General features: G+C 53.8%; 1 protein-coding gene and 1 long non-coding RNA gene across 12 annotated transcripts in view; one reads left to right on the top strand and one right to left on the bottom strand.

Annotated features, from left to right (window-relative positions):
* The window catches only part of CHD6 (chromodomain helicase DNA binding protein 6), a 96,598-nt gene that overhangs the window by 26,892 nt on the left and 44,452 nt on the right, over nucleotides 1–25,254 (bottom strand). For 7 of the 11 annotated variants that reach the window (XM_064391432.1, XM_064391435.1, XM_064391433.1 and 4 more), the window contains 16 exons: nucleotides 17,014–17,507; nucleotides 13,172–13,310; nucleotides 12,531–12,680; nucleotides 9,710–9,775; nucleotides 9,203–9,261; nucleotides 8,278–8,395; nucleotides 7,069–7,155; nucleotides 6,700–6,849; nucleotides 6,301–6,422; nucleotides 5,440–5,683; nucleotides 4,835–5,011; nucleotides 3,121–3,264; nucleotides 2,106–2,361; nucleotides 1,411–1,621; nucleotides 712–907; nucleotides 30–194 (listed from right to left, as the gene is read on the bottom strand). In XM_064391432.1, the coding sequence (XP_064247502.1) occupies nucleotides 30–194; nucleotides 712–907; nucleotides 1,411–1,621; nucleotides 2,106–2,361; nucleotides 3,121–3,264; nucleotides 4,835–5,011; nucleotides 5,440–5,683; nucleotides 6,301–6,422; nucleotides 6,700–6,849; nucleotides 7,069–7,155; nucleotides 8,278–8,395; nucleotides 9,203–9,261; nucleotides 9,710–9,775; nucleotides 12,531–12,680; nucleotides 13,172–13,310; nucleotides 17,014–17,507 (2,778 nt within the window). Of the gene's footprint in view, nucleotides 1–29; nucleotides 195–711; nucleotides 908–1,410; nucleotides 1,622–2,105; nucleotides 2,362–3,120; nucleotides 3,265–4,834; nucleotides 5,012–5,439; nucleotides 5,684–6,300; nucleotides 6,423–6,699; nucleotides 6,850–7,068; nucleotides 7,156–8,277; nucleotides 8,396–9,202; nucleotides 9,262–9,709; nucleotides 9,776–12,530; nucleotides 12,681–13,171; nucleotides 13,311–17,013; nucleotides 17,508–22,037; nucleotides 22,202–25,254 lie in introns of those variants that run through there. The other 4 variants (XM_064391430.1, XM_064391431.1, XM_064391438.1 and 1 more) reach the window with 2 other exon arrangements.
* On the top strand, nucleotides 22,379–23,808 carry LOC135282009 (uncharacterized). The gene is made up of 2 exons (XR_010348380.1): nucleotides 22,379–22,687; nucleotides 23,700–23,808. It is a non-coding gene; the product is annotated as an uncharacterized LOC135282009 (long non-coding RNA).

Here is a 25,254-nt window from a genome sequence, read left to right as displayed (position 1 = left end):
ATGTCCTACTGCCCCAGCAGCCAACCTACCCCATTGGTGCTGCCCTTGCGGTTGATGTCCTGCAGCACAGCTTTATCCAGGCCCAGCTTCAGGCTGGCCTTGTCGAACATCTCCCGCTCGTAGGAGTTCCTGGTGATGAGGCGATAGACCTTCACGGCCTTGCTTTGCCCGATCCGGTGGCAGCGAGCTTGAGCCTGGCAGTGTAGAGGGCACAGTGTCAGCGCAGGGAGCCTGGCTGGATGAGGGCCATGTGGCTTGTGGTACTCTGCATCAGCATTTACAGTCACCCACCTAAATCACAGTCACCTCCCATCCTCCTCATTACCCTCATTCCCTGCCTGTGGCTGACCTGTCAGGGCTCTGGCACAGCCTGCACAGCTGTGGAGCAGGAATAAGAGATCTCAGCACCCTCAGGCAAGGACACAAGGCGCAGGCTGGAGCCTTGGCTCTCTGCAAATGTGGCACACAACACTGCACCCACTCCAAAAACAGGTATGGACAATGTTGTCTGCTCTGTTGCACATCTGTGTTTTCAGAGCCACACTGTGATCTCTTCCATGTCCTGTTCCCCCTGCCCACATTCCTGCCAGCTGTCCTGACACGGCACCTTGTGCCCAGTACAGCTGGTGCTGCTGCCCTGTTCTCCCTGCCTGGCACAAGTGAAGCTGTGCCTCAGGACCTCCTGACAGCCTGGCCCTGCCCACCCATTACCTGCAGGTCATTCTGTGGGTTCCAGTCGGAATCAAAGATGATGCAGGTGTCAGCAGCAGTCAGGTTGATGCCCAACCCGCCTGCCCGCGTGCACAGGAGAAAGACAAAGCGATCCGAGTCGGGCTTGCAGAAGCGGTCGATGGCAGCCTGGCGCAGGTTGCCGCGCACGCGCCCGTCGATGCGCTCATAGGTGTACCTGCTCACGAGGGGGAGACGTTAGAGCAGAATCACAGCAGGGCCTGAAGAGGCCGTGGCCTTCAAATCCCTTTCTGCTCCTTCCCCCAGGCTGTGGGCACACCAGCCAGGACTTACTGGCAGGACCTGTGCCCAGGTAGAGGCCCAGGCCCCATCAGCCTGTGTGCACTGTGGCTGTTCCCAAAAGTTGTGCCTCTTGTGATAACAAAATCATCACAACCCCATGCATGGTGCATGGATATGGGGCTCATGGGAACCAGGACCAAGGGAAGGATCTACTTCTACCTGGTCACTCTGAGGACTAGTCCTAGACTACACAGAATGAAAGGTCTGAGGTGCTTAGCTCTGGGGTCTCTGCACCCACCAGTAGTACATGGTAAAACAGATCCATCAGTATTGTGGGCATAGAATGGCCAAATCCCCACTGTGTGCTGTTGCCACTCTATGTGCAGTGCATGGAGGTCCTGTGGAGGAGCTGTGATGAATGCTGGAGCCTGTACTAACCGTCTCTGGATGAGATAGTCCTCCAGGATGTCAAGGCAGCGCACCATCTGCGAGAAGATGAGCACCTTGTGCCCACCAGCAATCAGCTTGGGAAGCAGCTTATCAATGAGCACCAGCTTCCCAGCTGCCTGGATCATCGCCTGCAGCTGGAAGTCTGGTGCCTCTGGGCAGTGTGTTTTGCGGAAGTCTTCCAGGATCTTCTCCTCTGCCCCTGCCAGGTGAAAAGGGATGTGAGCTCTTGGCAAGGCTGGCAGTGCAGCTGCCCAAGGCAGCAGCAAAGGACCACATGAGCAACAGAACCCTGCAGGCAGAGCTAGGGAGGCTGGCTAGAGACCTCTCACAGATCCTCCACTCCTGGGACTAAACTTCTCTAGGGCTCACATCAGCTCTTGGCAGAACAAGTCAGCTTGGGACCTTGGTCCGGTGTTGGAACACCCCCAAACACTTGGTCCGGTGTTGGAAAACCCCCAAAAACTATGAGCTTCAGGAGACCCTAAGGTGCCCATCAGCAAGCAGCCCTTGGAGGGAGCTGGGCTGCCTGGGAAGGCAACAGGACAGAGCACTGCCACACCATCAGCAGATGGCACAAGGCCTGAGCTGGCTTCCCAGCTGGGCAAGTTCTGTTGGGAGTGAACAGTAAATGTTGCAGTGATACCTGTGTGTCCCCCTCCACAACTCCTGTACACAGCCCTCACCATTGATGAGGTATGGGTGATTGCAGCACTTGCGCAGCTCCATCATGGTATTGATGAGGTTGGGCATGTTGTGCTGGTTGGCACCCTTAGAGAGGAAGGAGAAATTCTTCTCCAGGATAGCCCGGTAGTATTTCTTCTGGATATTGGTCAGCTCCACCTCAATGATGGTCTCCTGCTTGGGTGCCAGATTCTTCTCTACATCATCCTTCAGCCGTCGCAGCATCATGGGCTTCAGGATGGACTGCAGCTTCTTCACCTGCAGAGCAAGCACAGACACTCACTGCCCTCCCTGCACGGAAGCACATGGGCCAGCAGAGGGGTATGCCAGACTGGAGCCTCCCCACACTGCAAACCCACTACAGGTGACTAAAGCAGCTGCTCAGCAGCCAGCCAGGACAACTTCAGGGCCTGAGGTCCTTGGGGCAGGCATGACCAGTCCCAGGCTATGAACTCGACATGCCTCTGCTGCCAGCAGCCTTATGTGTCTGATGCAGGAGGAGAGCTGGGAGTTTGGATGGTAACTGAGATAGTGGTTGCTTCATGTGGCTGTGCCTGCTCCCACAGAATGACAATCTTTGTACAATTTCCACATTCAAAAGGCAATGGGACAGCCCGGGCAACTAAGCAGCTTCCCATGACCCACACTCAAGGAGAGCTTTGGAGGAAGGCTCTCCAGGGGAACCTGACAGGGGTGATTGACACATGGACTTACTGACCTCCCCATTCCCCTTCCACTCTTGTTGGTCTCAGGGACAGACCAGGTGGGAGAGACAGGTAAGCTGTTCTACCCAGGCATGCAAGGGCAGCAGGGAGTCAGTTGGGAGCAGACCACTGCCTTGGTAGGGGCAGGTCTCCTCTCCCCACAGCAGCACTGGGGCTCTGTCACAACTTTGCTTCTCCTGGTATGAGGAGTCCTATCCACTTTCAAGAAGCATGTGTCTGAAAGCATGACTGGTTTGGTCACCAGGTGTCCCAGTGGCCTGTGCTAAGTCACTGGTATCATTCCTCCAGGTACCTGTTCCTCTGTCTTCAGGTCTCCAAACTCTTCCAGGAAGGCTGTCTCTGAGGGGAACTGCTGTGGCTCCAGAAAATTTAGGAGGCTGAAGAGCTCCTCTACTGAGTTCTGCAGGGGGGTCCCTGTTAGCAGCACCTTGTGCTCCTGGGGACACACAGAAAACAGGTTGAGGGCTCAACCCCATTAGCTGGGGTTGAAGGTGTCCTAAGAGCATAATGCTTCATGTCTTCCAGCCTAAGAAGCGCTCTGGATGGCCTGGAACCACACACCGAGAGGCTTCCCCAGCCGTGGTGACAACCCTGGCTGACCCACTGCCACACAACACTGTCTTGTGGCTCCCAGAATGCTCCCATGTTCCAGTCCAGCTCTGTGCAACAACAGCCAAACTCACGATCTCACACTGCTCCCAGGCTTCAGCCCTGCCCTGGCACAAGAGTGTCGGGTAGGGCTGTGCTGGCACTGGACAGGGATGCTGAGAGAGCCCAAGGTTCTGTGCAGCTGGGGGCAGGATGTTTGTCTTCAGGGCTCAGACAGAGCAAGAGGGAACACCATGCAGAGCCATGGGACACCGAGGGGCAGCAGTGGCCTGCTGCTAGGGACAGTCTCAGCAGGGAGCTCCAAAATTAGCAGGGGCAGGTATGACTGTGCACTGGGAACAAAGGGGAGCTTTTCTTAGAGGTTCACCAGGTACATGTGCTATAAAAGGAGATGAGGTCCAAACAACCCCCAAGACCTGGGGGTGTGAGGATCAGACAATCCCTCAAAGAGAATGCCTGACAATATGGGCTTGGGCTTTAGGCACCACCAGGTGCTGGTCCCGAGTGCACCAGCTCCTCTATCCCAGCACTGTTAGAGCTTGGGCTCACTACTCAGGCTAATCCTCCTGCCCAGTCTAGTGCAGGAAACGTCCTCAGGAGTGGCCTGGTAGGAAAGAAGGTAAGGTGGGAGACTCCCATAGGACTTGTACAAAGGAAGGTGATGGCTTAGAAGAGAGACCAGTACCTTGGACCCAAGCTTACAGCGCAGCAGGGCCCTACACAAGACACAAAGTCAGGGAAACAACAGGGTCTTTTGGAACTTGCGGGAGTCACAAGACAAATTATTTTCAGAGGCCTGGCCCAGCTACAAGAGAGTGTGACGGAGGCTGAGTACAGCTGGAAGATCCAAAAGGCTTGTTAGCCATTGGTCCAGCTAACAGCAGTGCTGCTTTTCCCAGGGCTGGAAAAGAGCTGGACATCCAAATAATTTCTCAGAGCAGCTCACTGATCCCTTTGTACCCACCCCTGGCATGCAGTAACATGTCTGCACAGCAGTAAGAAGCCAGCTTGAACACCACAGCCCTGCCCAGTCCTGCCCAGTGCAGAGCACGTGGCACACCATGGCCAGGGGTATTGTGCAGGGCTGGCCAGCAACTGTCCCCGTGTGCTGCAGCAGCTTACACTGTGCTGCAAGGATGGACAGGGCTCTGGTGGGGAGCACCCCCAGGGGGGAAGGCACAGGGGGACCTTTGTACACACCGAAGTGTAATATTCCACTTTGGCAAAAAGAATGTGAGGGCTGCAGGGCACCAGCGCCCCATCCATCAAGGGGCCCCTTGGATGGCTTCTTCCAGCCTGGCACAGGGCCTAAGTTGCTGACAGTGGCATCTGACTGCTCAGCATGACCATCTCCAGCCCACCCTGCTCCCAGGTGAACACGGGCAGGAAATGCTCACCAGGGCCATGAGCTTCAGCCCCTCCAGGAGTTTGCAGTTCCTGTTCTTCAGGCGATGTGCCTCATCAATAACCACACAGCGCCACTGGATCTTCTTCAGCTCCGGGCAGTCAGCAAGGATCATCTCAAAGGTGGTGATAACTACCTGGAACTTGAAGATCCCAGGGAGAGGGTTACCCTAGGGAAACAAAAACCAGAGTTTGAGTCCTGCGGGATGGCAGCACACTGTTAGACCTCCTGTCTGACAGTATGAGTGGGAGCATCTGACTCCAAGCTGGAATTTCCCCAGAATAATCTCTCTCAAGCATTGGGCAGGTTTCAGTAAGCCTCCTTGATGGCCACAGGCTGTGATATCTCCAAACCAGACAGTGACCCAGGGCAGGCACATAGGAACCAGGGCTATGCTGCATCCTCCCTGTTCTACATGAGCTGTGCCTGTTCACTCACACAGAGTGCAGCCTGAGCCCATGCCAGCAAATGGGGCTGCAAAGATCACCTTTCCTTCTCCAAATGAACAACCTCCGCAGGCAGCTCAGTGCTTTCCAAGTAAAGGAAGCCAGGGCTGGGGGATGCACGCTAGGAAGGCTGTATGCATCAGTCAGTCACCTGTGTGTCCCTGTAGACCATCTCGTACTGCTGGATCATCTGCCGGCTGATCTGGCTGCCGTGGTACACGATGGCGTTCATCTCCGTCCAGGTGCGGAACTCCCTCTCCCAGTTTGTGATGGTGGAGAGAGGTGCGATGATGAGGAAGGGGCCATGGATGCCCATCAGGAATATCTCTGAGAGGAAAGTGATTGACTGGATTGTCTTCCCCAACCCCATCTCATCAGCCAGGATGCAGTTCTTCCTGCAGAGATGGACAGGGTCAGGTCAGTGTGGCTCTTGGGGGCAGAAACCACTCTGTCACCAACTCTTGGATGGGATGTCAGGCCCACCACCTCTGCCCACACTTCTCTGACCCTGCAGCATGGAGCGTGGGGGGACTTTGGTAGAGTGGCCCAAATATGTCTGGGTAAGCCAGCTAACTTCTTGTAACATCATGGATTCAAAATCAGCATGAAAGATGCTGTTTTTCAGGTACACATGAGCCAGGGAAAGATGCATCTGATGGCCTGCTGCAGCCGAGAACATGCATATTCCCACCTGCTTGCCACACAATGAGTCACCAATAGCCTGGCCAATACCAAAATAACAGGTGTATCTTAGAACCACGGCTAAACCCTATTACCTTCATCAGCATGTACCAGGGAGAAACATTCCTAAAGATTCAGTTGCAAAGCTAAAGCAAATACTGTTTCTGGCAGCTGCCTGCCAGCTCCAGCACTTGAGGGACTCAGTGGCTGCTCTGTCAGGCCCTTGTTTGTCTGCTCTGTTCCCCAGCTTTGCTGTTCCCATGACAGCACACACAGGGCTTGCTGCCAGTAGGACTGCTCATGGCAGCACTAGGCTCCTGCCCCTGCTCACCTGTTATACCAGTTAAAGAGCAGCCAGTTCATCCCCTCCAGCTGATACTCCCGCAGCTGGTTGCTGTTCTTGTACTCCCGGGACTTCTCCAGCTTCTGCCAGGACTCAGACGCTGGGCGCTCCTAGGAGGTGACAGCAGGAGCAAGGTCCATGGGAGATGCTAATGCCCAGTGAGGCCAAATCCCGCTGCTGGGGCTGCACATCAGGGACAACATTTCAAAGCAGTCACTGACAGCTGAGTCATAGCAAGGGCTTGGCCTCTGGAACCCAGCCTCCGACCTCCAGAGGGGAGGATACAGGGCTTGCACTGCAGCGCCAGGGACAGTCAACCCTGCTGGACTGTGGCAACACACAGCCAGTCCCTGCGCCCAGGGCAGAGCTGCCAGCCGGGTACGTTACCTCAGGGTACGTTACCATGTGCTTGATTTCTGGAGGGATTTGGAGGGCTTCAAACTCTTTAATCTTCCCTGGGTCAACATCCTCCTCCAGCTCCCAGGTGCTCTCCTCATAGGGCAGTGAGCACCACTTCACCAAGTAGTGAGTCACCTCCTGCAGCACAGAGACAAACAGGCTCAGAGACAAGGAGGGTCAGCAGCCCTTCACCCACCCTGTGCCAAGGGCCCTTGGAGACAGGGAAACTTGTGCAAGGGAAAGCTGGGAAGGCTCAGGGTGCTCAGAGACGACCCACAATGTACACCATGGAGCCGGGCCTCCTGCCAAGTCTCCCTCCTTCCCTCCATGGGGCAAGTAAGAGATGCAGCCTCTCACCTCCCCAGTGTCAGGGTCCTTTGTGTGAGCCACCTCCAGAATTCGATCTACCTCCACGTAGTCAGGGTTGAACAAATCCTCATCAGGCTGTGATGGCAAACAGTAAAACAGGAGGTAAGTTTAAGGTGATTCTAGGGTTAAACAGATGGGCACAAATAAACAGCCTTGGGGCATCTGTCCCCAGGACGTTGCTGTGCGCAACACACCAAGTGCCCTGGACACAGGTACAGATATCTGTCTCTGGGCAGGGAGGATGCAGGAACCTGGCAGAAGGCAAAGCTCTTTCTTGAGAGCAGTCACATGCTCCATGCTGCCCTTGCTGGGAGGCAGGAATGTCGTCTCCAGCCTATCTGGCCCAAAGGTACAAGTCCTAAGCTGGCTACTTCAGCTGATGTGCAGCATCCAGAGCTGTGACTGCCACTGTGCACAGCACCCAATGAACCCCAAGGCTGCAAGGGGTGACATCTTGGTCTTTGTCTCTGCCTCCCTCTTGCCCCACCTGGCATAGTCCTTGGAGAGACATGGCCTAGGGCTTGGGAAAGAGAAAAATCAGGCTTCTACACTCACAACTCCCCAAGCCCCACTTAGTTACAGAAAAGAGCATGTGCTCCTTGCTGAACTGTTGGTGGTACAGAGTGTTCCAACACATGCTTTTTTTTTTTGCATCCTGAGAAAGACCCCAAACAGACTCGTGAGTGAGAAATTTGACACACACCCCCAGCTTTCCAGCTACAAAGAAGAAATTTTCATAGCCTACTGGCCTGATTTACACTCGTAAGGGGCAGTTTGAGGAGATCCAACAACTATCTCTGGAGCAGCAAGATAAATTATAGAATACCTCTCATACTAAGCAAGATTAATCTGCTTATGGAGCAGAGCAGGCAGGAGCTGCCTTAAGCCCAGATATTTATAGCTCTCTCTCTCCCACAGCATCTTTGCTCCACCACAGAAGAACCTCCAGCCCTATATGCTGCCCTCCCTCCTACCAAGCAACTCTTCCAGAGCTGGCATTGCCTGGCAAGCAACACTTGTCACCCGGCTCCTAATTCCACCAGTGACACTAGAGGTGTCCAGGGCACAGTCATGGACCCTCAGCTCCAGCCCTGGTGCCTTTGGCCTTGGAGATAGACTGGTCTAGGCAGCAAGGTGTCAGGGGCAGCTCCTGTCCTGCTGAGTCAGGCACCACTGCTCACTGTGCTCCACTCTCACCTCTGTAAAAATATGTTTCATCTGAGCCTGCTTGTTCCGGAAGCGCTTTATCTTCTGTGATATCCTGGGGTCCTTCTCCAGCTCCTCCAGCGTTGCCCATTTACAGTGGAGGTAAGAGCTGCAGGGGGGAAAAAAATCAACAACATGTGACCAAGAGGCCTTTGGTCCCAAACCATCCACCACACCGAGCAGCATGGATCTCCCAGCGACCCAGAGAACACCCAGCCTATGCCTATGCCTGTGCCAATGCCAACCCAAACTGGGGAAAGCCATGCCCCAGGACCAGGCCAAGACCAAGCACTGAAGCTGCAGCAGCTTCCCAGCTTTCCACCACAGCTGGCTCAGGAGGACAATGATGCCTTAAGCTTTAGCTTTAATATTTTCCAATTTTTTTTTTTTTTATTGCAGATTCTGTACTGCATTAGTATATAACTCTGAACTTCACAGAAATTGTTAGCAAGTTCTCTTCACAATTTAGTTAGACAAAACAATCCTTTTCCAGCCTGAGAACCAATGACACCATTGCAGCTTCAGGCCCAAAAAGTGCAAACAGCAAATTGAGGAGAGCAATCTGGGAGGATGGGACTTCATAATCTGAAGCTGTAATTGGACAATTAACCCAAATGTATAAATGGACCAAAACTTATAAAAGTGTGAAAACTCATGACCCGTCGTCCATCTTGTAGCCTCAGGCAGGCTCTTGTACTGCCCAAGGTGTATCCTTTGAAGGCCTTTTAATAAATCCCTACTTTATTCCTTTAATACTGTCCACCCTCTGTTCTAGCCTCTCAAGGCATCAACAGGGGCAGGAAAACAGGGATGCTGGGGCTGCAGCTAGGGATGGGATGGAGGTGGGAGCACACAGTCCTTGCACCTGCATGCACAGGGCCCACAGAAAAAAGCACAAGTACAACACTGCACATACAAGTTCCTGTACTTGACGTAGAACTCCTCTGTCTCAAATGCTAGGCCTCCAGGATGAGCCTGAAAGCAAGAGAAGGAGAGTCATTGATAGTCAGAGCCTGTGCAGAAGCTGGGGGGGCACGTTCAGCCATCCCCTGCCTGGCCACAGGCTCCAGGGACGGAGCCCCAGGGATGGTGAAGACAGCACTCATTGTGCTCTGCTCCAGAGACACAGCAGTCCTGGGGAACACGACGTGAGACCACCCTTGAGCATGGGGGACTACAACACTTTCTGGGCATCAGCCCAGGCCTGACTCCTCTCCAGAGCTTTCTGGTGTCCAGGACAAGAGAGGCACCACATTGATCCACAGCTCAGAAAGGTGCCAGTCTGGGCATACCCCAGCACCCCACCACAGAAGCAAGAGAACCAACTGCTGCTATGTCTCATGTCCCTGCTGCACAGGGCAGCCAGGTCACATCCATCTTCTGCTCAGGGACTTCTAGCCCCACTGACATCTCTGACACTCACCTCCTTCTGCACCATCCTGGAGGCAAGGATCTTCTCAATGATGTTGGCATCATCTTCGGGAGGCTCCTGGGGACAGGAAAAGAGAGCTCTGTTTTTCTGGCTCATCATACACCCCTGGCACTCTCCCAGCACTGAACGGCTGCTTGCTACTCTCCCAGTCCCCCAGCCAGGCAGACAGAGTTGGCACTGGGAGCTGTGAGAGCTGTGCTTGGGGAGCCCCTGCTGGGTGTGAGGGTACAGGTGCTGCCAGCCCAGCTACACTCACCTTCTGCCTGTCCTCTTCAGATCAACCAGGCCACAGCAGTGTCAGGTTTGCTGTGTGGGTCTTCCAGCTACACCAGGGCAGCCAGAGAGAGTGGAAAGCCTCCCAGAAAAGAGGAGGGAGCTTGGGCAGTTCTGCCCATGGACTCAAGGAAGGAATTATGCCAAAATTATGCACATTCCTGCTCCAAGGCACTCTCCATGCCACATTCTGGTCATGCCTTGGCAGTTATACACTCCCATAGTGTTGTATGGCAGCAAGGGCCTCAGGAGTGCAGGCAGCATGTCTGTCAGGCCTTTGCCACATGTCACCCACATGCTGTCATCTGCCCATGGCCACAGGACATGGGCAACAACATCTCACCCCACCACTCTCCATGCAGCTCTTCCTGGCAGGCTTGAAGTGCTGCCTCCTTTCCTCTGCAGTCTTCTACGCACAGATACCCTCTGCTGGCACCCAGGGGCTCCAGCACAGCTCCTCTCACTGAGCACAGGCTTTGCTGCAGGTGGCCCTAATGCTGTCCTGCTGCCAGCTCTGGGGAGGTGGAGCCTTTCCTGGCTGCAGCTGTGCTAGGATCAGCCCTACCAAAAGCCAAGGGACAAGAGAACCAGGCTTGTGCCTGTCTGTGCTACAGAGGAGACCCACAGAGGGAGATGCAGGGGAGATGACGGACACCAAAAACATGGAGCCTGCTTGAGCATTAGAAATATCAGTTCTGCTTTGGCTAGAAGGTAATACAGCAGAAGGAGGAGCAAAATGCAGAGCAGAAAGCAGAAAAACTCCATTCATTCCCTTCTGACAGAGGCAGAGTATGGACCAAGGCAAAGCAGCCCTAAGGTGTCACTTTGCAGACTAGAAAGTCTCTCAAAGAATGGCATGGGGCAGGCTAGGGAAGGACAGACAGGGCATCCCACACCACTCACCTGAATGTGTCTGGGGAAGTCCAGACCATGCCCAGGGCCTCAACAACCCTTCCCTCCCCAGCCCAGAGGTGACTGCTGCCTTGGCACTGCCCTTGAGTGCAGGGCAGGATGTTGAACCCAGCAGCACAACACAATGAGCAGGGAACAGCAGGTCTGCCTGGGCTCCTTGGCTGCCATCTTGAGGCCAGGAGCAGGATCTCTGCCATATTTGGGGAATTCTGCCCTAAACTGGGTTAAGACAGCTGAAGGGAGCATGCAGAAGTGCTCCTGCCACAATCACAGTGCACTGTCTGCTTCCCTATGCCCAGGTATCTGCCCTGGCACTGCTGGGCTCTTCTTGACTCTCCCACAGAGGGTTTGTGTGAACATGGCCACCACAGCAGGCCAGTGTCCTGGCGCTGGGAGCTCCCACGCTCATCCACAGCCCTTACACAGGCTTCCAGTGGTCTGTGGCTCACTGCTGGCTGTCTGAAGGATGCTGGAGGAGCCCTGCACTGCCCAAAGAGCTGTTTAAGGACTGTGGCCAGGATGCAGGGGGAAAGCTGCAAGTCTAGGCCATGGAGAGAGAAGCCCTGAGGTCACAGCACTCACATCCTGCCCTGCCTGTTTCAGATCCTGGGAGCAGCCACAGGCAGGCGCAGCTGAGCAGGCTGGCCAGGCCTCAGAGCAACCATCCAGCCTCGCTGCTCTGGACATCAGCTTCAATGACCCATCTGGAGCAAGACAAACTGAGGTGGAAGTGTAGGACTGAGAGGAGAACAGGGTGGAAGCATAGACACATGTCAAAGGCAGCTCACACCTGCTGCTTTGAAAATGTCACTTGGAGAGATGACTGCCAGGAGCCCAGCTGGGACACAGCTTCAGGCAGAGCTGAAGCAGCACTGGGGCATGTCCTATGGGTGTGTGGCAGCCCCAGGTGAGGCATGGATCAGGTCACGGCTTACTAACAGAGCTAATACCCACCAAAACCTTGGGAAGAGGGGACTAGAGAGGGTAACAGAAACACCATGAAAACAACCAGTAACCATTATTAATATCTGGCAGCTTTGTCAGTGACCAGAGAGATGGAAAGAGTTGCAGGATCCAACATATAGTCACAGACAGGCAGGAAGGAGCAGCCAGCACTGAACCAGTAGGCAGAGGCAGAAGGACAGCAAGGCCCAAACTGCAGTGGCACTGGGTAGTCCCTGCCATGCTGCCCAGCAGATCAGTTCAGCTGGCAAAAGTCAGGCTGGCATCACCAGGCTCTGAGGCACTGATGGAGAGCAGCAACGCGGGCAGAAAATGATGATATGGCACCTACAAAGCCCTCAGCCAGCAGGAACAAAATAATAGAGTAATCATGGACTACACAGATCAAAGCCAAAGGTGGACACGGGCAGTGGGTAGAACATGTCCAGCTGCATGACACATTCCAGAGACTTTAGTCTCCAAGCAGCAGGGGGACAGCTGGACCAGCATGCCTCTTGTCCATCTCACAGCTCCTGAAAAGCCAACCTGAACACTCCCAGACAGGCATTCTCTCACCCCATCCTTAAGCTGGGACCCACCACTTCCTCAAGCCTCAGCACTGACATTTTGGAATAGCCTGCATGAGGCAGATCCCCCACACCCCCAGTCCCACACCCAGCACTACCTCTGCCTGCCACGCCAGGGTAGAGGCGGAGAGCGCGGAGGTTCGCCCAGCTCCCAGCACAGCAATTGTCTCGCCATCATCATCCACAACCTTGAAATCCAGGTCCTCGTTGTACTTCCTCCTCTTCACCTGCCGTCCCGAGCGTCGTTTCTGTGTACGGGATGAAAAAAGACAGTCCCGGGAGGCACGGACAGACCGAGTACCTCCTCCTTGCCTGAGCAGCAGAGAGAAAGCCCCAGGGCTGCCAGAATTCCTTCCAGGCCCAGCTCCTTGTGGTGCTGAGATCTCCACCCTGAGCCACAGAGCCCCACCACTCCCCAAGAGGTGAGGCAGAGGAGCCTTGGAGAATGCAGGGTATGCGGCCCCCCAGGCTGCAGAGCCAATGTGTCCCCCTGTGCTGTGCCAGGAAAGGGAGCTGCCCAGAGCTGTGGTGGAGAAGGACACCCAAGGCTGACACCCGCAGGGCCCAGGGCAGCAGTGTGCACGCAACCCTGGGCCAACAGGAACTTCAGGCTGATAGAAGCTGACCGCAGTGCTGAGCATGCTCTCTGATTCCTGTGCCCAGAGGCCCTTGTTGTGGTCCTACTGAGAGGCAGCCAGGATTTCACCCACCAGCAGCCCGCTGAGGGCTTTGGACATACCTGGCTGTCAGCTGACTCTGCAGACTCCTCTGGGCTCTGTACAGATGGGCTCAGGAGATCCTGATCCAAATCCAAACTATTCACTGGTATCTCATTTTTCCTCTTCCCTTTCTTCTTCTTCTCCACAGGGGTGTCTTTGCTGCCAAGGCAGACTGACAGTTAGATTATGTCCTGGGGATCCCAGGAGAGAGGCAGCAAGCACCACGCAGAGCACTGCTGCCACTGGATCCCCCAGAGGCAGTTCAAGGCTCCTGGGACTGCCCCCAGCACTGGGGATTCCCAGGCACTGATGCTCTCTAAGCACACCCAGTGTTTCTCCATCCAGCTCCAGAATACTGGGATGAAAGGGTTCACCTGCCCTGCCTGGTGTGGAGGCTGAGTGCTCTCACCAGCCAAGGGAACAACCCCACAGGGGCTGTAGGAGCTGGGGTTCAGCTCACGGGGTCTAGCACAGGCACAAAGAGGATCTCTCCACCATCAAACTCAGTACTCCAAGGCAGCAAGGTGCCTGCTCTGATCACAGCACTCCCAAACACATCCTGTGCTAACCAAAGTCAGAAATAAAGTTCAGCAGCTTCAGAGGCAATGCATGTCCTGGCACCCTGGAAAAGAACCTTCAAGTCCAGTCTTCGGAGCACTGGCCACACTGCTGACCACCTCCTGCCTGTGCCACAGAGCCCTGCCAGACCCCACTAAATCTTTACACCAAGCCCAAGCTGCTCCAGTTCACAGTTTGTGTTCCTGAGTCACAGCACTGAGGCCCCTCTCGAGGCAGCTGAGCAGACTGGCGTGAGCCTCCAGCTGGAGGGAGTTAAGCCCTGTCATCACCACGAACACAGGAGGATGCAGATCCAACTCCCACAGATGCAGTGGCCCATCACAGCAGGCACTGCCCACTCCAATGGCCCGCTGGGAAGCTCTGTCCCACCAGACAACAACTGCTCTCCACGCTCAAGTCACAGAGGGGATTTGGGCTCTGCGCCCATGAATCCCACCACCTTCCTGAAAAACAGGGAAAGACAAGCCCAGTCCCACGTCATGTTCTCAGGGTAAGGGCCACCTGCACCCCTGCCTGCACAGGGAAACAGGACCAGGGAGCACCACGGTAAAAAAACAACTGCTCCCAGCATGCCAGTCCATCCTTTCCCTCTGCAAGAAACACAGGTAAGGCAATGGGTCCAAAGAGCTGGTGCTTGTCCAGGGCTGAGCAATGCCTCCTTTCTCACTTCCAGCCCCACCATTCGTCCCCTCCACATCCCAGACCTGCACAGTGGCAGAGGAGCCATTAGTTTCAAAGCAATGTCAAGATTTTAGCTCCATTTAATAACAAAAATCTCTGCTTGCCTGTAACTAGCAGAAAATAAAGGTAAAAATCTGTTGTTCAGGCCAAAAATGTCCTGGCCATGCATATATGCCTAAATTAGAGACCCTGAAAATGCTCTGTGAGCAGTGCTTCCACCAAGCAGTCACTCCCAAGATATTGATTTGTAAGTCACAATTAACAACTGCTTCATTCATGAGTCAGTCATTGACTATGATTAGAAATAATTTAGAAGAAATTATGCCACCATTATCTGCCACTTAGAGGACTCACAGCAAGCATTCCATCTGCACAGAGTACAAACTAACTAAAGCCTGCTGCTCACCTCTCCCCTCCTTGTGCTGTCAGGGCCCCCCAAGCACCTCCCCAGCTCCACGTGGCCAGGGGGCACAGGGGGATACACAACCCTGCTCTCTGCAGAGCTTCCACCCTGACCACCCATGGCCTTCCTTCACACAGCAGGGTTTGCTGGTAGCTGATCCAGAGCCCAAAGCAAGTCTGAAAAATGGCTCAAAGAGGGGCTACAGAGGTAGGGAAGTTGTAAGGAGGACCCACGGGCTGGACTTTCCAAGCAGCAGAGCTGGAACTAGGTCCTCCTGGAAGCTGAAGATGATTGGGAGGAAGCACCACAGACTCAGGCTATACTGGGATAGAGCATAAGGAATGCACAGAGCTTTGTGAAACTCCCAGACTCCCACACACTGTTTCTTCTGGTTGCATGATGTGTTACAGAGCTATATATATTACATTGTGTGGTTTGCACGAAGTGGCCTCTCCACCAGGGCTCTGCTGGTACCCAGCACAGCAAGTTGGCTGCCTTTCAGCCCGCCATGGTATGCCCAGAACCTGCTGTGCTGAAGTAGGAGAGCCAGGGTTTCCAAATCTGCAGCTGGGGTTACCCTGCCACGAGCTCCATCTCTGGCAGGGTGATGTGTCCACCAGCTACTCACAACAGGTTGCACAGTCATGGGTTGTTGCCCTGTATGTAATGGTCAGCACCCTGCAAAGGCACTGCTGGCAGCCAAAGGACCTACAAGAGCCAGGAATGCCTTCGCAAACCTCCATGGCTTGCTCTTCCCCTGGGTTCCCCTACTTTGGTCTGGTCCCACAGGTCCTCCTGCAGGGGCAGAGCTCTGTGAACTGCCTGCATGGCAGGTCCTTACTGGTGGAGTAGAAGTATCATCAGGAAAATCGGATAGCTGCATCCCTCATCCCAGCACCCTTCTTGGGGTGCAATGCTGAATTCACATGGGCTTCATCCTTCCCTGCAGTCCCTCTCCTTCCCTCTCCACCTCTATCCCTCTGTTGCAGCCTTCCTTGGGGCCTGGAGGAGCCCTTCCCTCATCCTCCCAGCACTGTCCGCTTGATCTGCCCATCCCCATCTGCTCTGGCTCACCAACTAATGAAGAACATCTGCAGAGCCCTGGGCTCAAGGAAGAACACAGTGACAGCACTGCATGGCTCAGGGACACGGCACCCAGCTCTCCTGCTGAGCAACCCACACCTCCTCTTGTCCACAACCAGCCCATACCAATGGCACGAAAGGCACCCCAATGGCAGCTCCGCAGCCACAGCCTCTCCAGGATCTGGCTGTCAGTGAGCTCTGAAGAGGAGGGCTGTGGAAGACCAAACTAAATCGCTGCTCTTGAGACCTGCTCTGCTCCCTGCACACACTCTCCATTAAAAGGACACCAGAGCTTCTGGCCAACCAGCCTGTTAATTAAAAGGCTGAGGAATTACCAGAGGCAGTGGCGCTGGCCTGTGCAGCACAAGGGAGTCCTCAGGCCTCCCTCCACTGCTGGCTTTGACTGTCAGCACAGCTGCCAGAAAGGATAAGTCTTCCAGGTGAGGGAGAGGGAATGGGGTCTGCTCCACCATCCTCCCAAACCCAAGCCAAGGGGAGGCAGGCTGCTGGCCCTGGGTGTGCACAGACCCTCATTTGCACACAGTCCAAGGCCAGGTTTTTCTCACATACCCTCTGCCCAGGCCTCAAATCATATATGACAGGCCCTCTGCCACACAGCAACTCACTGTCCTGGTGGGACATCTCCCTAAAGTCCCTTTTGCCCCAGGACGCTCGGCACAAAGGCCAGACCAAGGAGAGGCCAAGACTCTCTGGTCCTCTTATGGATCTCAAGACTCACGGGGCCATAACCCCAAAAGAGCACCTGCCTGTCCCATCTCTGCATGGCCAGAGAGCTCATCCTGGCATCCCAACCAGCATATCCAGCCTTCAGACCAGTGGCCTGCACAGCCAGTGCTGCTTTCTCCCAGATACAGCTCATGCAAGCCCACAGCCCTCTCCACAGCAGGCACAGGGAAAGAGCCACACCACCACCCATCTGTTCCCGGGGATGGAACCCCAAATAAACTCTCACATAATCAGCACCCTCAGAAGACGTGTGGAGTGTCCTTGCCTGCCTGCTGCTGCCAGTGCACTCACAGCCTAGGGGGCCCTCTGGGGACTCCCCAGGGTGCACCCCCCCCCCCCCCCCCCCCACAAATGAACCACAACACCCACCTGCTCTTCCTGGATCTTGATCTGGGGGCTGGCTCAGAGCCACTCTTCTTGTCTTTAGGCTCCTTCGGGGCTTTGGGTTCCCGAGGTTTCCGGGGCTTCTTAGCCACCTCCCTCTGCTTGGGCTCCTTCGGCTTCTTAGACTCCTTCACCTTTTTAGGCTCTTTTGGTTCCTTAGGCTCTCTCCTCCTCTTTGGTTTCACCTCCACAGCTGCTTTATCTCCCCCTTCCTGCTCTGCCAGATCCTTTTTCTTCCGTTTCTTCTTCACCCCCGTGCCCCCGCTGTCCTGCATCCCGTTCTGGGTGCTTGTCCGCTTCTGGGCAGCTCCATTGGGCTCCTCCTTCGGGCACTGGCACTGACCACCTGTGTTTGTGGCTGTCACTGTCACCTGGTCGGTCACCTCGTCCTGCTCTTCACTGCTGGCAAAGGTGTCCTGCGTCTTGCACTCCCAGGCAGACGACATTGGGGAGAGGCTCAGTGCTTTTAAGCTTGGCGGCTGCGGAGAGAACACAGAGGGACAGGTGAAGCAAATGCCAGAGCTGCACAGCAGGTGGCCCAGGGAACTGCAGCCCCACAACGCTCCAACCACCCATGGCAGCATTCGGGGACTATGGCTAACAGTCACCATGAGCAGATGCAGCTCAACAGCAGGACCCCCCATCTCTGCCCAACAGAGGCTGACACACAGAGGCCTTTTGGCTCCCCACTAGCCCATGCAGGTCCCAGCAGAGGTGGCTGGCCCCAGTGCGTGCCTCAAGCATTGCTGTGCCTTTGATCAAACACTCCAGACTCCACCTGGCTAAGGCAAGAGCAACCTGTGCATCCACAGCACTTCCTGCCTGTTGTCCTGAGCCAGACATTGTCGCAGTAGGGCGAGGAGGGGCAATTAGGGATGCCTAGCAGCCTACAGAAATAAAAATGGGTCCCATCCCAGGTCCATCTGGGGCAGAGCTTGAGGCAGAAGAGAAGGTTTAGACCAGCACTGTTCACAGGAGCTGCTGTGTGCTGGGGCTCCCTCCAAGCCAGGAGGGAAGAACTGCTCTTCCTCCTTCAGTACTTCCTTCACTTCCTGTTAACTTTCCAGCACTGAACACTGAAAGGAATTGAGCTGCCTCCTGGGCATGCTTGGCCTCAGCAGGCATGACCAGACAGCAGCACTCAAGGGCCCCACTCTCCTCAAGCAGCAGTAGGAGTGCCTGTTGTGAGGGCCCAAGCTCAATGTGCAGCAGCCTTCGCTCCAGGACAGCACCCTAGGCTGGCAGGGCTGGCAGGGGACAGCCCAAGGAAGGGAGCTGTGGGGGACAATTCTCAGTGGGAACCAGAAACATCCCTTGCATCAGCTGCCAGAGCAAGAGAGAGCAAGGGAGCAGGCAGAAGTGCACAGATGGGGAGAAGAACATGTCAGGTTCCATTTCAGCTGCTTTACTGGTCAGTTCCCATCCCCAGCTGCACCTAACTCATGGTTCAGCCATGACCAGAGGGCAACAGTGGCCATTGCTGGGCTTGCTCCTCACTGGGGGGCTGGCAGGGCAGCACCAGACCAAGCCCAGCAGCACGACTGGGGCTGGAGAGCTGGTCCTGCAACCGGGGGCTGGTGGCTGTGCCATAAGACAAGACATGGGCCCTTCCCACCAGCCTGGAGGTGTCAGCTCCCCCTAGGGAACCTGAGGGGCAGCTGGTGAGTGGCCCAGGAAGTGCTGGGCAGCATCTCCTGTGCCTGTGGGGATAGGGGCAGCGTTAGCCCTGCCACCTCACACACACAGCTGCCCCAGGCCAGGGGTACTGCTTCCTTCACAAGCCCCTTCCCTGGTGCTGAGATGGAGGTGCCAGTGCCTCTGGCAGCAATGCCCTGGCTCTGCAGAACCTCGGCACCATCCAGTTCCTCAAGACACCTCAGAGCTGTGAGAGAGAATGCAAATCTTTGCATCTTATGGGATGAAGGCTGGAGCCCATCCAGGGTTGTCTAGGCACAGGGTGCTCTGTAACACTTGACTTCTGCTTTGGATTAGATGGAAGCATTAAATGAAACAGACTGCAAGTGGGAATCCCCTGATGGAGCCACCCATGAGCGGAGTTGCAGGCTTGGCTGGTGCTGATCAAGCAGGCTGCACCAGCATTCCTCCCCACATGCAGCACCTCCAGACTGATGCACCAGCAGCCTGGGATGGGGGAGCAGCCATCCTGCCACATGGACCAGCCATCACAGGGCACTTAAGGAATTAAAGGGAACCTATTCAGGACCAGGAGAAAATCAGCACTGTTGATGCTGCTTCTGAGACCACTGGCTGCCCAACAGAAGCAGTCCCAGCCTTTGCATTCCTCAGCTCTCACAAGATGGGGACCAGCTGTAACAATTTAGAATCACAGACTGGCCTGGGTTGGAAGGGACCTTACAGATTATCTACTTCCAACACATACAACTTTCACTAGACCAGGTTGTTCAGAACCCCATCCAACCTTGACTTGAACACCCCCAGGGATGGGGTAGTCACAGCTTGTCTGGGCAACCCCTTATAGTGCCTCACCACCCTAAGAGCAAAGAATTTTCTCCTTATATCTAATATTATGTATATATCTATATATGTGGATTTCCTCCTAATATCTAATCTAAACCTACTGTCTTTCAGTTTGAATCAATTTCTCCTTGTCCTATCATCCTATGCTCTTGTAAAAAGTTCCTCTCCATCTTTCTTGTAAGTCCCCTTTAGGTAGTACCCCTGATAAAGACAGTAGAACAGAACAGCATTTTACTCACTTGATAAGAGCAGTAGGACAGAACAATATTTACTTTTGTCAAGGACAATAGAACACAACAGCACAGCCTTGTAGAAATAGATAAAGGATGTAACTTAGGCAAACAGAAGTCATGCAAAGTGCAAGCAGGATGCCAGCTCAGCTCTGCAAGGCTGACAAAACAGAAGTTACACAAAACAACGATACTGTGCTTACTCAAAAGCAGGGGTGGAGGAACAGCCACCTAAAATGGACACCAGAAGTTGAAGATGGACCCCAAAGAACCATATAAGGACTTCTGATAAGAGGTGTGACTATGTAAAACAAAGCCAAGGAACTGGGGATAGCTAATGAATATGTAATCAGTGTGCATGATAAAATCCCTGTTCACCAAACACTCATCCCACTGGAATGCAGGAGTGATTCCCCTGAGTGACCAGCATGCTGCAACAAAGAATGCCTGCTCCTAATACTCAAAACTGTGTTACAAAGTTTCTATCTGCACAATTCTGGTATCACTATTTTAGGTAAGTCCCCCCTAGGAATTGGAAGGCTGCAATTATGTCACCCCTAAGCCTCCTGTTTTCCAGGCTGAACAAACACAATTCTCTCAGCCTTTGCTCCTAAGAGAGGTGCTCCATCCCGCTGATCAGCCTGGTGGCCTCCTCTGGACTGGCTCCACCAGGTTCGTGTCTGTCTGGCACTGAGGACTCCAGAGCTGGATGCAGCACTGCAGGTGGGGCCTCACCTGAGGGGACCAGAGGGGCAGAATCCCCTCCCTTGGCCTGCTGCCCACACTTCTTTTGATGCAGCCCAGGACATGGTTGGTGTCTGGGTGCCAGCACACACGTCCAGGCATGTGCAGCCTCTCATCCACCAGCACCCCCAAATCCTTCTCATGAGGGCTGCTCTCAACCTGTTCCTGCCCCAGTCTGGATCAACTGGGACTGATACCCAATCTTCACTTCCTTAAAGACTTGCCAGCTCTGTTCCACTCCCTAGTCCCAGAGGGCAGTCTCCCAGGGAATCCCACTGACTATCTCCCTGAAGAGCTGGAAGTCTGTTTCCCTAATACGCAGTGTCAGCACCTTGGCCTGGGAGCACATGGAGAGAAATGCAGGGAGACCAGGCTGCTTCCCACCAAGTGCTGCCAGCCCAGAAACCATACTCCCAAAGCTGCTTGGTCTATTTTGAGGGGAGAATGCTTCAGGTGTCACAGCCTGCCATGTCCCAGGAGCAGTGCTGGTCCCAGCCAGCAGTGACTGCCTCCATCTGGAGCAATCAGAAGCCTCTGGTGCAGGCCCTGCCATGAATGGGCCATCACATGCCAGCCTGTGTGACCCAGGTGCACAGCCAGGGCTCACACAGGGAGCACATGGACAGACAGGCAGGGAGACCAGGCTGCTTCCCACCAAGTGCTGCCAGCCCAGAAACCATACTCCCAAAGCTGCTTGGTCTATTTTGAGGGGAGAATGCTTTATGTTACGCTCCTGAAGCCCACAGCAAGCTCTGGCCATGCATGTAGGACTCTGCTGCCAAGTACAGTCTGCAGTGAGAGCCTGGCACACTGCCACGAGCCAGAGAATGGGTTTTTTCTACTACCCCTTGATGAGGTTCAATTTATCCTGGCTTCTCATCAACAGGAAAAGCCTAAGAAAGCAGAGCCAGCTCGTGCTCCTGCTGCTTGCAGCAGCCCAGCTGGTGCCTCATGCCAGGCAGGAGCTCACTGTCCCCATGCAGCTGCTGCTGCTGTCCCTGTGCCACAAGGGAAATCACCTCTGCTTCCCAAGGGTGAGAGCCTGAAGGGCCCGTGTCACACTGATGGGGACACAGCACTCACTGCAGGGAACTCTGCTGCAGCAGCAACCTCAGCCTGAGTGGCCTGACATACCCGTGTCCAGGAGCCAAGAGGCTGCCCACTGCTGTGACTGGGCTACCAGTCACTGCATGCGCAGCCATGGCCAGCACTGACACACCACCACACTCACACCCCCTTCACAGGAGAGGAGCACATGTAGCTGCAGGAGCCTAAACCTGGCAAACCATCAGCCAGGACATGCTGCAGCAAGGCAAGGCAGGCTGCTCTGGGTTGCTCCAGACCAGCCAGGAGCTGCTGTGGGCAATGCTGACCCTGAGGGGCAGGAGTGGGGCAGGGCAGGCAGTATCTCAGCACGCCAGGCTGGTCCAGTGACAGGCTGCACCCACACCACGATGAACCCTCCTGTAACCCTGGGTGCCAATGCACCTGGGGGCATTCAGTACTACAAACTCATAAGGTACTGGGGAAACCTACTAATTTTGGTTAAATCCTTCTGCCCTCCTAAGTGGTTTCTACTTCTCAAGCTGCGAGGGGGTCTCCTTGTCACAGGCTCTGTACAATTCCGTTTTGCCATTCTCCCCCTGCAGAGCTCTCTTGGCCCACCCAAGGCAGAGGTGACAAGTCACCCTCTCCTCGCAGGTAGGTTGTGCCAGCTCTCAGGCCACCTGCATTGTCCTGCTCAGCACTTCTTCCAACCCCACTGGCTATGGGGGAAGCACATAGCATCAGAGGTACCACAGAGTAGTAGGAGGGCTTCTGCTCTGTTCCTTTTCCCTTTGCAACCACAGAATGCACCCTGGGACAACCTGTAGGCACATGCCAAACTCTGCCAGTGCTTTAAAGTCTCCTCCAGGAGCAGGGACTGCCCCCAGTGATGACACATGCATGGCTGGTTCTCCCATACTTTACCAAGAGCATCTTGAGACTTTCCTTAACTTTTCAGCCTCCCTCTCCATTTCAGCATTTCAGACGAGTGCAGAAATCAGCCAGCACCTTTCTTCCCCTATTTGTGCTGTGAAAGCAGCAACATCTTCCCTGTATTTGGCTTCCTTGCCTTCAACCAGTCACTAATTTACAGAAAGACCTTTCATCAGGACAACGCTTCATGTGTTTACAAGCATTTGGTGAGAAACTTCCTCAGCTGCTGGTTAGGAGCCCATAAGCCTTGTACCAGCCCAGCCCAACTTCAGTCCTGTGAGCCAGTTATCTTTAAAATCCCCAAGAGATTGCAAGGACTAACTCTGCTTTGCAAAAGTCATGTTGACTATTCACCAGTGTAGTATTTTCAGAAACAAAGTGCTTAATTATTATAGTTCCTAACTATTTACTCAGTACCTAAGAGAATCTATTGACCTTTAGTTTCACATTTACTCCCCTTTCCCCTTCCATGGCCCTTAATGGGTGATGGCCCCAACACTATTTATTACCAATTCCCAAATCTCACAGTGTTCCTTTACAATTCCAGAGTAAAGTCCCTCAAAACAGGTGGCTTATATGACTTTGCTCAAAAATGTCTTTGCCACACCCTTTAAGGGCAACCTTCTGATGCCTCTGGCATCAGAGATGGCTCTGGGTAAAGAGCCTGTTTAACTGAACTGTTCTGCCAACACTCAGTTTCCACGAGCTCGCACTTGACCTCACAATATTTACACTGTGAGTCCTCTTAAAGACTTTTTAAATCCCAAGAGATTTGGAAAAAGATCTTTTATTAGACTCCATGTCTTCAGTGGTTCCTAATGTGATGCCCTGCCTTGCTACAGGGTTACTTTTAAATTCATAGACTATGTGTCCATGTTTTTAATATGACTTTTTAAACTAAATAGAAACATAATTTTCCATTCAACTGCCCATTCTACACATCCTTTTACATGCATACCTAAGCAAGCAGCTTTGTTGTTTCTGGGTATTTTGGAGTGGGGGAGAAGTAAAGATGATGACTTCCAGATTTTGGTAGATGATGCCCATCTCTGAACCTCTGGTAAACCAATCCAAACATGTTCTGCTTCCCCAGAACACTTTTTATCCCTAGAACTGTCTTTGCACTGTCTCTCAACTGGCTTTTTTTTTGGTGATGATTGTAATGATTTCACGTTTCCAGAATACACTTCTTTGTGATTTTTTTTTTTTTATTCACAGAGGAATCTTCTATAAATGAAATTTCATCCAGTCCTTCAGCATCAGCTGGAGCAGGAAGTCTTGTTACATGTGTCTAACTACTGTCAAATACAAGGTCAGGAGAAAAAGATGTTTAAAAACTCCCCAGAGAGTTGTTTCATTTATAGTCTCAACTTGAACACCAAGTTTTTATTCAGGACTTGAAGGAAAACAACACCAGGAGGTGGGAGGGAAAGCAGCTGCTGCCCCTGTTACTTGAGGGGCTCCCTCCCCTCTCCCAGACTGCAGAGCCTGGGGGACGCACTGGCTGTCCAGCCCACAAGGCTCACACAGCACCCCGGATCCTCTGCAAGGCCCCCAGCAAAGCTGGGTGCGCAGGCATGTGAAGGCACAGTTTACAAACTCCCCTGGGCACAGGCATGGGAGCTGAGAAGCAGTGAAATTCAGCAGTGTTTTCCCCACACTTGCTTAGGACAAGACCAGTGGGACTGCCCGTGGTGAGCCAGGGACAAAACCCACAGCCTCACCTGCCTGCAACAGGTACCTGCAAAGGGAACAACAGCGGAAAAGAGGGAACGGCAAAGACAAGGTGGGGACGGGAAGAAGCAACATCTGCTGCCCCATAAAGGAAATGCTGATTTACACAGCTTATGCACTTTCAATAATTCAATAATTTCAATAATAATAATAATAATAATAATAATAATAATAATAATAATAATAATAGTAATAGTAATAATTATAGTATCTATGAGAGGCAGGAGCAGAGAAGCTCCTCTGGACCCACAAGGCAGAAGTCACATGCCCGCACTGCCAGGAGATGTGATGGGGATGAAGGACACGTTGCATCCACACTGTTGGGTGTTGGAGCCTGATCCATATCTAAACCCTGCACTATCCCGTAAGTTTGGGTATGGGAAGGAGAAAAGACCAAAAGCTTCATGCCCACCCCATAATCCATCCTGCAGGCTTTCCTCTTCAAGAGCAGCGCTCCCAGCAGAGCAAAGCTCAGCCACAGCCTCAGGATCTGAACAGCAGCTCTGTCTAGTAAGAAGACCACAGATGAGCTCTTCCAATGGTCACAACACCAACAGCAGATCCACCTCCCCTGGCAACCAGGCTCAGATGACATCCACACAACACAGCCTCACCAGGCAGTGTGACTGCAGCCAGCAGCACATGACACCTTGCTCTCAGCTGCTAGGACCATTCAAGCCCTGTTTACTGCATGCTTGGCCAAGCTTTCCTGTACTGCACTAGGAGAGCTCTGCAGAAGCCTGCATTTGGGTCTAGGGCATGTATTAAACCCCACAGAGATCTGTTCTGTATGTGGAGTGTCCACAGGGACCTGACTGCAAGGGGTCATCAATAGTTTCCATGCTCTTTAGGCAGAAATTGATGCCTGGGGGCTGCCCAGCAACCCCGTTGCCCATTTCCCTACTCAGCACTAACCGAAGACCAGCCAGCCTGCCACTCCAACAGCAGCCCAAGATGGGCACCACGACACAGCTCTGCCTCCCTGAGAAGGTCAGGCTGGCCGTCACCAGCCCAGTCTACCCACACAGCTGGTTGTAGA

Source organism: Passer domesticus, chromosome 16, assembly GCF_036417665.1.
Source record: "Passer domesticus isolate bPasDom1 chromosome 16, bPasDom1.hap1, whole genome shotgun sequence".
In the NCBI taxonomy this organism is placed as follows: Eukaryota; Metazoa; Chordata; class Aves; order Passeriformes; family Passeridae; genus Passer; species Passer domesticus.
The sequence above is the reverse complement of the archived record's forward strand: the minus strand, read 5'-3'. Positions and strand labels throughout refer to the sequence as shown.